Source organism: Castor canadensis, chromosome 4 (assembly GCF_047511655.1).
Source record: "Castor canadensis chromosome 4, mCasCan1.hap1v2, whole genome shotgun sequence".
Taxonomy (NCBI): Eukaryota; Metazoa; Chordata; class Mammalia; order Rodentia; family Castoridae; genus Castor; species Castor canadensis.
In genome coordinates, this window is record NC_133389.1 from 156981106 (window position 1) to 156993192 (window position 12087).

The 12087-nt window shown below is 33.3% G+C and overlaps 1 protein-coding gene across 4 annotated transcripts in view; it reads left to right on the forward strand.

The window, feature by feature from the left end:
* The window catches only part of Creb1 (cAMP responsive element binding protein 1), a 59770-nt gene that overhangs the window by 12763 nt on the left and 34920 nt on the right, over window positions 1-12087 (forward strand). For 3 of the 4 annotated variants that reach the window (XM_074071568.1, XM_020172234.2, XM_020172235.2), the window contains exons 2-3: window positions 5694-5815; window positions 11304-11450. In XM_074071568.1, coding sequence (XP_073927669.1) covers window positions 5702-5815; window positions 11304-11450 — 261 coding nt within the window. In that variant the 5' untranslated portion in view covers window positions 5694-5701. The remainder of the gene's footprint in view (window positions 1-5693; window positions 5816-11303; window positions 11451-12087) is intronic. The other variant, XM_020172236.2, reaches the window with a different exon arrangement.

A 12087-nucleotide genomic window follows, 5' to 3' on the forward strand; every position in this document is an offset into this window, starting at 1 on the left:
ACCAGTAGACTATTATTAGCATCAGAAACCGGGGGCATTGCTAAGTTTCTTCAGTTTTGCTAGATTGGACATATAATAAAGACAAATGACAAATATTTCAAAGTTAATAGCCAGAAAGAATTGTACAAGGAAAATAGGCAGTACAACATGGTTATTGATTCTTGGAAAGCTGAAGTCTGCTGTACAGCACCTGAGCATTTTGCTATTTACTTTAATTATAACAATTTAGAAAATTAAAAAGACAAGCCATATATATAAGAATATGTTAACACAGCTTTTAAATAGTGACACTAAAAACAGGAACAAAATAACCAGAAATTATGATGTATCACATGTAGGTGTTTGTGGGTATACTTCTGCAGAACATTTTTTAATTAATACATTTGTGGCAGCAAAATAGTCATAGAATTTTTAAATGATGTGCCCAAATACGCCTTTTGCTAAGGTTACCCTGGAAACTGGAATTCTGCTTATATGATTTCCTTAAAAGCTTGGAATTTTGTATTAGAGTTCAGGAGGAGTTGTCGGCTTGTTGTCATGCAAGGGAAGGTTTTTTTCTTGTTTCTAATTGAGGTTACTTTATTTTTAAAAGCATAGCATATGCTTCATTAGTTATGAATGCAGTATTTCTTCTGTGGTCAAAATGCATAGTTCATTTCTTTGAATACTTGCTTTTCATCCCAAACAGGATTAATTTTGTCAGATGTAAACATCCAATTAGATAGTGCAAAAGATCTTTTATAAAGTTGAACTAGAATATTGAGAATTGCAGGGACAGGGCACATCTGAAAGTCAAAATATGTTAGGAAAACGAACAAAGTGAAGATATGCAGCCTTCTTTTGTTTTGATTAGTGATTGTTTGCAAAAGTGGCTATATTGGCTTTCTTTGAGCTTAATTTGCAGTTTGATAAAGATTAGAGTTTACTTGCTGTACACTTACGGGAAATAATACTGTTAGAATTTGTTCCCCGATTCAGTATTAGACTGTGTAAGTGCTAAATAGGTGAATTTAAATGCAACTTTATTAGCTAGGGTTCAGTTGTCAGCCTTTATAATAGTGAAAGTCCTGCCAGCATCTTCCCAACTTTATTTTTCTACACACTTCCCATCATCCAATTTTTATAATTTTACTTTTCTTTCTCTCCTTTGCCCCCTACACACTAGCATATGTGCTTTGTAATTTCTAAAAATTAATTTTGTTCATTGCTTTATTTGCAGTAGCTTGAACAGTGGCTAACATACAATAACTTCAGACATGATATTTTAATACACGCATAATGCATATGGTATAAAATTTAAGACTTCATTGTTAGAAGTAAATAAAATGGATTATTTCATTGTGAATTTCCCCTTGGTTTATTGCTGTGTAGAATACAAGCAAAATGCGTTGCATTTTAAAAATTATAATCATTTTTGCATTCTCATGTTCACTCTTGCTTTAGGGTTATCACTCTGTGTTATCATTGGTTATTTTTTGTTGGTTTCTGTGACAAAGTCTGATACCAGGTACTGACTTGCACATTTCTCTAAAGGCATAGTTCAAGCCTTTGCTTGTACCATTTTTCTTGTCAGAAAAGTTACTCTTCTCCAAATTTATCAATACTATATTCATACTTAATGTTTCTTTGGAATTCTACCACTCTCCTGACTAGTGCAGAACATAATTCTCTTTCAGATGTCATGAAAGCACTCATTGACACTTCCTGCAGTTTCAGCTTTTTAGTATCTGTTAAACCTGGTCAGATAAATTTCTTGAAAGCTTTCTAAAATGAAAAGGAAAAACTAATAAAAGGGACTATTTAATAACTATGATCAGAGCAGTGTAATGAGTAAGAGATGTTGACTACCATGTGAAAGAGAGACTAATAGATAATGATCTGGTCTTGTAGCATTTTTTTAAAGTGCTATAAATATCTCAAATTGCACTCTCATGATAACATATGTAAATGAATAATAGCTGTGTCCAAAATCAGGAGGCTGGTGACCTATTTTTACTGACTCTGTCTTCTTAATATTATATGCCCTTTGTAGTTAGGTGTGTCCATAACATCATCTTGTGGTCTCACTTCCTAGAATCAGGGTTTTAAATTGAAGGAGACCTTTTAATCTGTCCCACTGAACAAAAAATTCATTTTGTCCAGCAACCACTTGGTGATGATACCATTTAATGACAAATCCAGCTTTTCTTCCAAGTGTTAGGCTCCCTTCCCCAACTATGTACAGCAGCATTATTTATTTCTCTCAAGATTCACTGAATAGTACTACTGTGGATCACTTTTTTTACTCTCTATGTTAAGAGGTAGATTCTTAAGACCATTATAGCAAAATGGTGTATATCTTTGTGAATTGATTTTTAAAAATTGCTTCTTGTTGTCATGGTGGTATTTTGATGTTTGTTAAAGTTCACAGATTCTAAAAGATGAGTCTTAAATTAATTCTTAAGGATAAATTGTGAAAATACACAAATCTTAAACATCAATCCCAAATAAAACTTTAAATTCGGAATAATAGGAAGAAGAGAAATCACAAAATTGTCAAGCCAATATTATCTTTTAATTGATTTTTAAGAGACGTTCTTTCTATTGCTCCAGGCCCAATATTCACGCAGTATTCTGAGTTCATATGTACTTGGTAGCTTTCTTATTTTAATGTAGTATTCAATTGTCTTCAAAAAAAATTCCATAAAAGTTTGCATAGCAGTCTTCAAACAATTTCAGGAACCCACATATTGACTTTCATAATTAATCCTGTAACTGGATACAACACTACTGTCTAGATTGCTGTTACTGGGTTAATAAAAAAACTGAAAACTCTATGCATGATACTATGCAGTCTCTTTTCCTCACACCTGAAGATACAAACAAAAAGCAAAAGCTTTCAGAGTGTGACAGTAATGCTTCCACTTTAAATGCAAGTGTAGTCCAATTGGGAAACTGTTATTTCAGTAGCTTCAAGGTGAAAACCAAAAGAAGTAAAGTAACTCTTTTAGTTAAGTTGAAGTTTCTCATCTAAAAAGAGCATTCTTTCTTAAATAATTCTCACCAGCACTAAAGCCTAAGGTTTCCATTACAGACTCTTTTTGTGTGTGTATGCTATTGCCCAGTTGTTGGTATCTATTTAAGCTAAATGTTCTAAAAATGAAGGCTGTCCCCTACCCTGAAAATGGATTGGTAGCCAAAGTGGGGGCTATTGGAAATACCACAGATTTAAAAAATATATATATATATATTAGAGAAGGAAGAAAATCTACATTCCTGTTTTGAATGTCTTTCCAGCTACAATTACTTACATTAGCTTTTTGTTTTCTTATTATGATATAGTAATATTCTGTTTTTCTGAAACAAAAGTTAAGATGCTTTATACCTTAAATTTATTTAAAAAATAAAGTCTTGATGCATTATAAATAGCAATAAGAAATGTGGCCCAGCTGTGCTTTGCATTCCTTTTAATCAAATGATAGAGTTAGACTACGTATGGATTACACGATAACTTTAAAAAAAAAGTGGCTTCAAAGGATGTAGTATGATGATAAATTTTATTCATCTTTATTCTGGTTAAAATGATGATTTAGGGGGAAAATCTCACTTGCTTTACTTGGTACTATCCTTATAGGTTCATTTATCCACTATTGGGTGGTTGGGTATCTTGTTTTAAGTGTAGATGCCTTTTAAGATAGGTAAACTGTTTTGTCTGTTGTTTTCTGTTACATTTGATGCTTTACTTAAATTTCTTAGTTTAAAAGGGCACAGAATCAGTAAGTTATTACAAGTGATAATAACCAAAGTTATTTAATAGTTTTAACTTTTTTAAAAAAAAAGGGTTTTCCATTTGGGTATGTAGGATAAGCAGTTTAGACAAAATTTAAACAAAATTGTAATTTCATATAAAAATATCTGGGGTTTGAAAAGAACTTGTTTGATGGGTATCTCAAAATCACTATTGAAGTATAGTTTTCATAGTTTTAAAATGCTAGACATGACTTCTGATATTAAAGTTATTTTTAAATTGTATAAGTAATACTGAACCCATGTTCATTGGAAGGAAAAGCTTTAATCAATACTGACCATTAAAGTTTGTAGAGTACAAGGTGAAAGTCATCATCCTGTATATCTCCAAATCCTATTTTTCTTCAGAGCTACCACTTTACAGTTTAGTGTTTAATTTCCCTCACCTTTTCCATAAATACACCTTTTAAACTGTGTTAACCTTTTTTTTTTTTGGTCAGACAGGAGGTTGAACTCTTGAGCCATGCCTCTTGTTCTCCTTTTTTTTTTTTTTTTGAGTACATAAATGAAATTCTGTTTTATGTGATAGACACATTTTTATTGCTGTAATTTCTTGAATTGTTCTCCTGATGATGGATGCTGTCTTCATTTTTTCTGTATTATAAAAAAAATTCTATAGCGAATGTCCTTGAACTGTATCTTTGTGAAACAATGAATAATGAGTTTCTTATTGACTAGTAGTTGTTTTGTACTTTGGATGTTACAGTATTGATTGATTGGCAGATATTTCTCCCAGGTCTTGGGGGCTTTATGAATGTTTCAAATAATGATGTTGTCAAGTCTGTCTGTAGAGCATTTCCTTTGTCTATGTTTTGTGGATTCTGGTATTTCTAAACTATATTCATTTTTCCAGATACTTCATTTTACATTTTTAATGCTAAAACAGCTATAAAACACTTTGTTTTTGTAGAACCCTATAAAAGTAATCTGTATGTAATATATTGTGATGGTGTATAATAATCACATAAGGATGAATGTCAATTTCGATTATCAATTCCAAAGTTATAAAATAAATAATTTATTTTGGAAAAGCATTGGGATGTTTGTGTTATTCATAGAATGATTATAGGTAGTCCTTAATAATAAATTAATGTTATCTAGTAATATGCTGGACACTGAATGATAATAGTGATACTCTCCACCTAACTTGTTGCTACTAGAAGTTGCTCTCCACTTTTGCTGCCGTACCAGATTACCCAACTTACATACTAAGCTCTTAGCAAAACAGGGTCCAATTAAGCATTTATATAGGGATTTTTCTCTCTTTATATATAGTTGTGTATAGTGAATTGTTGCATACTTAATAAGGGTGAGGAATCAGAACATCATCACTTTTTTAGTATTTGGGGCTTCTAATTTGGCTCTGTGGTCATTTATTTCACTTTTTATCTTATATCCCATAATTTGGGCTCTTGAAACTTGGACTGATTTTTTTTTTTCCCTCCCACCAGTGTCTCTCTTGGAAGTAGCTTATAGATTTCTCTACTGCTTCCTTCTTATCCAAGGAAATCCCTTTATAGGAGGTACCATGAAGCCACTGTCTCAAAGACTGTCATTAGTTCTCTTCTGCTGTACCCTCTTTGTGTACCTGATTGGTACAGTTTAAAGAAATTAGAATTTTTGTTGCCACTCCTCCTCGTCATTAGTAGGGAGAAAAGAGGAATCCCTTCTTGTTTTCATGTGGAGTAAGATAATTATTTCTTCTTTGAAGTGACTAGAACTTCTCCAGCTCAGCAGATTTGGACACATTTGGTAATAATTCAACTACATGATATTGTAACTAGCTTTTTAAGTGCATTTGCTAATCTAGCCAACACATATACCTATTTATAATTTAAAATTTGCCTTTAAAGTCAGAAAAACACAAAGCACTGTAGTGCTTGTAACACTCTTCCATATTATTGTAGGTAACTAAATGACCATGGAATCTGGAGCAGAGAACCAGCAGAGTGGAGATGCAGCTGTAACAGAAGCTGAAAATCAACAAATGACAGTTCAAGCCCAGCCACAGATTGCCACATTAGCCCAGGTATAAAATGTGGAGAGATTCCAAGCTCTGTCTCTTCCAAGAGAAATATGTTTCTAAGAGAATTTAGTTGTTATGGCAGAGATACATAAATGAGCAGAAATGTTCTTAGGATCAAAATTTCTATTCAGTTTTAGTATTAATCTATGTTTAGAAATGATAGTATTAATATAGTAACAATAGTAAAATGCATCATTAAACACTAATATAGTATTTATAGTTACATGATCCAGAAATAAATTACATTTTAACTGACATAAATTAATTGGCTCTTTCAAACAAGGAATAAAGCTTTGACTCTGATGACTGCCTTTTTTCATATTCATCTATTTTGGGAAGTGGAGGTATAGATAATTTGAAAGGTTAAGTTTATGCTTACACTAAAAAATACAATAAATAAATTAACATGCAAGAAAATTTTAAGGCTGACAGTAGTTTTTCTTTCCTGCATACTTTTTTCTTTCTTTGCTGTGTATTTTAAATATAATTCTTGATTCTTTATTTTGTCTTTGTCTTAAACATTCTGTTTTTAAGGGTATAAATTTTATTGAACTTTTTCTTCTCAGTATTTTTCCTTTATTATCAGCTCTCTACCCAGATAAGAGTAGAAAGGTGTTAATATAAAAACCAAGTAAGAAATAGAAACCTAATGGGTAAGAATGTGGTATTTCCTCTTTTAAGGTGAATGCTCCCAAGACAAAATAATCCTAGCAGAATCTCTGCTATGTCTAGCTTCAATTTTCCAAAAGTTTAAAAGCTGCTAGGGAAGTCACTAGGGAAGTGACTTAGCTAAGGAGGTCACTTGAGAAATAGAGGGGTGAATACAGTTGGGGTTAGGGGTGCTGTCTGACTGGGTTAAAATACTGGCCAGATACTGGAGCTCCAGCAGAAATAAAGTGAGAAAGAGTGGGCTGCTTTGTGTTTTCTTCAAATATCACCAGTGGCTACTTCCAGCACTCTAGAGTAAGACAAAGGTGAATAGAGTTGGAGATAAGTGAATATACTCAGATGAGGCAGGGCTTGGTCAATACAGGTTCAAGATAACAAGCAGATAAGAATCTGAACCCATCTAAGCATTCTTCCCTCTGATAAAAAGAAGATGTGATGCCAGTAGGCATTTTGGTGATGACAGTCCTTAACATATCTGTTTGGTTAGAATATTCTGTCACAGTCTACTATCTAGAGTCATCCTGGGAATTCCTTTTACCCTAGTGGAGTTTGCATTCTTGATACTGTAGAGCATATTTATCCAGCGGTGTCTTAAGAAAGAAGCTTTAACTAGGTGAAAAACTCTTCATAAAAGCTTTTTTTATTTTGGCATTTTGAAAGCATTGATCCATAATCAACTTCCTCTAATGTTATTTGAAAACATTTTATTTTGTATGCCTGGTATCTTATAAAATCTCTTAGGTCACAGTACTTTAAGATTTCATTATCCTGGGTGTTGATAAATTGAATCAATTGTATCAGTTTTTACCATGTTTATTTAGTGGACTTTTTATAGTGAAAACTCAATGTCTTTAATTCTGGGAAATTTCCTTAAATGATTTGGCTGGTGTCCTCCCTCCCCCTCCTTTTCTCTCTAGGATCCTTATGATTCAAAAGTTATTTATACCTCTAGGGCTGTATTTTCTATTCTCCAGTTTTCCATCTTTTTGCTCTACTTTCTGGAAGTTTTCCTCAACACATTCCAACTCATCTGTTGAATTATTTATTTCTACTATCGTGTTTCCAAGATTTCCATTTTTGTGTGAATAGTCCTTTTGTGTTTTAACAGCATCCTGTGTTTCTAAAAGGCATTATTTTATCTCTGAAAATGTTAGATTTTTTTTATTGTTTCAAGTTTCTTCTCCCCACATAGATTTTCTTCGGTACAGTTTCCTGCCCCATTTCCATTTGTTTTGGTCCCCATCTTTCATACTAGAGGCTTCAAATGTTTGATAATTTGTAGTTATCTGTTCAGGATTAAAAGTAGGGGGTACCAAAAGGTGGGGCGTTGTAGCTCAGTTATACAGCAATGTGCTTAGCATATGTAAGTACCTGAGTTCAGTCCTCAGCACCAGATAAATACAGGAATAAAGCTGTATTGGGAGTATTTGGGGCCTATTAGCTGTGAGCTTCACTATAGGGCATTTATGGTGATCCTACTGTCAGTATCTTTTCGGTCTTCCTTAGAGTTGATTAGGTCCCCTAGAGACTTTCCCTGCTTACAGGAAAAAGGCCTGGAAGCCAAGTAAGAGAAGAGGGCTAGAACCGCAGCTACCAATGCCTGGTGTTAGACTGTTAAGAGACCATTTCTCCATAGAATAAATACTCATTTTTCTCTTAAACTGGGGTGGATTATTCTTCCACAGGGAGTTGGGGAAGAGATTCAATTGCTTCTTCAAGAGCCTTCAACCAGCCTTCCTTATTTTTAGCCTTTCTTTACCTTCTAGAGTGCTGTAGATCCTGAGTGTCTTGATTTTTGTAGTGCAAATGAGTCTTTTCTTGCTTCCAGCTCTTGAATTGGCTTTCTAAAGTCTTCCCAATTCATTACCATTCATCCATCTGCTCTCTAGCTTCTAAAACTCTATTACTGTTACTTCATCTTCCATTCTTCTGTGTCTGTGTGATTATACCTATAAAAATGAAACCAATTTTGTGAAACTTAATTGGGGATTCAGGAAGGAACAAAATGATGTGCACATATTCAACTTACCATCTTTATCAGCAAACCCTCTAGCACTGAAAACTTAAAAGAGGAATGACATGATCAAGTTTGAGTTCTAGGCAGCATAGTATCTGTTTCCATTTTATTTATAATCTTTCAGTTCTTTTTATTCCCAGTTAACAGCAATTTTTCTTTTTTTTCTTTTCTTTTTTTATAATCCAAGTTTCTTAAAATACATGAGACATTTTTTACATAATTTTTTAATGCTGATTCTGGTTACTTTTTTAAATGTCAGCCTTTAAATACTAAGAAAATTATTAAAATTGTCAAATAAGTGCGTGATGATTGTGATTTGTTCAATAGGAAGAGACAAATTCAATCTAAATAGTAAAGGAAGAAAGTCAATCTAATGATAATCTTATTTTACTTTTAAAATTTAAAGTAGAAAAAATACTCTTTGGTTTTGACTATATACATGTAATTTTTTATAGATTTAAGTAAAAAGTAAAAGAATGATCATTGTAGCTTTCGTGTTATAGGAAACTTAAGTATCTTATAATGAGTTTATCAAACAAGTTGTGTACTTTTTCCATCATATAGCTATTAAGACAATGAAAGAAGATTATTAATAGTATAGAAAGATATATATTATGGATTTAAAGGTAAAATAGGTTCCATAATAGTGTGTTGTAAAAACTGAGTGCCCCATGTGCCTTAAAAATCCATCTAGGTGGGTTCAGAGTATGATTGAAGTAGTAGAGTGCCTGCCCAGCAAAGTCGAGGCCCTAAGTTCAAACCCCAGAACCATCACCCAAAAAAATGTAGACGAGCTACAACAGAAATATTAACAATGATTAGCTCTGGTGGAATGAAAGGGATTTTTATTTTGATCTGTGTTCTGCGTTTTATAAACTTCAGTGTAGGGGAAGTATTCCCTGGCTCCCTGGCTCTCTCTTAGATTCTGACTCCAAATGCAGGTAATCCAAGGACCACGTTTTAAGAACCAGGTAAAATTAAGCAGACTTAAAAGTGGCCAGTGTGAATGTGATTAGTAAGGAAGGGTTTCCTAACTATTCAAAGATGGAAGCTCCTGGTTTTAATCTATGTGCTGAAGAATTTTTGCCCCAAACATCAGAGTCAAATATTTCGCTGTCTCCTGAATAGGTCTCCAAATTCAGATGTTGGATCATTTCTGTTATCTTCTACCACAACCCCAACCACCTAAAATCTGTCCTCCTTGCATTATCTGTTTCAGTTGAAGACATAGTTTTCTCATCATTGATTCCTCCTCTTCCTTCTTAGACAGTCATTCATAAAGTTCGTATTGGTCTGCTTCCACATTTTCTCTCACTCCCATTCCTAGCACTTATGCTCTGTATCTGGCCATCATCATCATTTAGCTATTATATATGTTTTCTCATGGTCTCTCTACTTCCAGTTTTTCTCTCCCTGAGATTTTTGACTGTTGTGCTACCAGTAAAGTGATCTATGTAAAATACAAGCTTCAACGTGATATTCAGGAGTTCAGAAGCCCTTCAGTGATTTCCCCAGTGCTCTCAAAATAAAATGCAAGTTCTTATGATAAGTCATTTGGTCCCTGCCCACCTCTGTTACTGTATCTTTTCTACTTCCTGCATCATACCTTGACACACTTTTATGTGCTCCAGTAGTACAGAACTACTGTTTATTCCACTGCACCACATATAGACCATGCTTTTGTCAGTATAGCCTCTCTGCCTAAAAGTTTGTGCTTTTCTCCCTTGCAAATCATGATATTCTTTGTTCCAAGTTCACATTCTTTGTAGCCTCCTCTCTTAGGTCTCATTGGGTAGCTCACCATAATATGCCCATTTTTCTCTTAGAAAATCTCATTATTCCACATATTCATGCTGATAATTTCTTTGAAGTCAGGGACCTCTGTCTTTCTCACTTTTGTAGCATTAGTTTAAATATTGTTCCTGGCAAAAAGGTCCCAGTAACTGTTTACCAAATGAGCAAATAAAATTCCTACCTTGAATGTGTTGAAGCATAGGAACAACAAATACCATCTGATAAACATGTGTGACTTAAAGGCCCTTATAACTTGGATGTGGACTCATTAAAATTGTCATCTTTGTGCTTTAGCAGAAAGAGGTTTCTCTTATAATTTTTTCAGCCTTGCCCTTCATTCAAATGAAAACAAATTCTTAAAACATCACCTTTTACCAGTTTGGTGACTTTTGAGGACGAGAGGAATTGAAAATTTTCAACTGTAATACATATTAATACTTTCTCATTAATAAGAAGATGTGTTTGCTTAATATAGAAAACTAAGCTGCATATTTTAAGATGTGTATTTGTTTTAGATTTAATTAGGTCAGTTTTGCCCAAATTTCAGAACAATTAAGATTTTAGAACATGGTTTGTTTAGAGGACTTTTATGTTTCTTCATAGCCAGCATATATCTGTTGACCTTGGATATCTGTTGAGCAGTTATTATTTTTGTCTTTAAAATGGAGATAATCCTTATTGCTTAGTTTTGAATTTCTTCAAAGAGTAAGATGACAAATTGGGTATAAAAGCAGTTGGGAAAATGTAAAGCACCATACAAATAAAGTGGTACCTAGTGTTCAGAGGAAGTCTGTGTTACATACTTTGTTATTATGTGATTTTTTTTTTTTTTGTCATTTGGGAGAAGTTGAAAAGTGGAGTATAGGGATATATGGAGGGTTTTTTTTTTTTTTTATATACATACCAGGCAGAAAGATCATATTTTTGCTTCTAAACATTACTTTGTATTGAACCTGAATATTCCTAAGGCGGTATCTGATGGTAATTTTTTTTCCATGTTCAACACCATAGGTATCTATGCCAGCAGCTCATGCAACATCATCTGCTCCCACCGTAACTTTAGTACAGCTGCCCAATGGGCAGACAGTTCAAGTCCATGGAGTTATTCAGGCGGCCCAGCCATCAGTTATTCAGTCTCCACAAGTCCAGACAGTTCAGGTATGTGTCTAAAGAGTTCTGCATATACTTTTATAACTGTTGTTTATAGCCATTTCTGTCTCCTTTCATTAGTTGTGAAAATAAGGACACATGTAGTTGAGAGTTTATTTCATAGTAAAGGAATGTGCTGCACCTATATATAGTCACCTTATGTATAACAATATATATACCCAAGAACCAGACTCAAAATTACTTTTCTTAAGCTACCAAAAAAATTTTTTTTCAATTGGGGGAGAATAGTTAAGTACATGAGATAAAGTGGAAATGTTTGGGAAATGTAGGAGGACTGATGTACCTCAATAAAGGAAAATTAAGATACAAAAATAATAACTTTGTAATTACTTGCTAAACCTACATTTTGAATGGAAAAAACATGATAGGAAATTAATAACCTTACCTGAAAAATACTTAAAGACCACATGAAACATTTGTAATATTGGCTATGTTTAGGACTTTCAGTTAGAATATATAATTTTGTAATAATAATATATTCAGAAGGTACAGCTTAAAAGCAGGTGATAATACTATGCATAATACCTTATTCTTTGGAGAGTTTGGTCCTTTGGTTTGGATCCAAAGGGAATAAAGGCACTTTAAACCTCTGAAGGTGACTATTCTACCTAACTGTAGAGAAGCA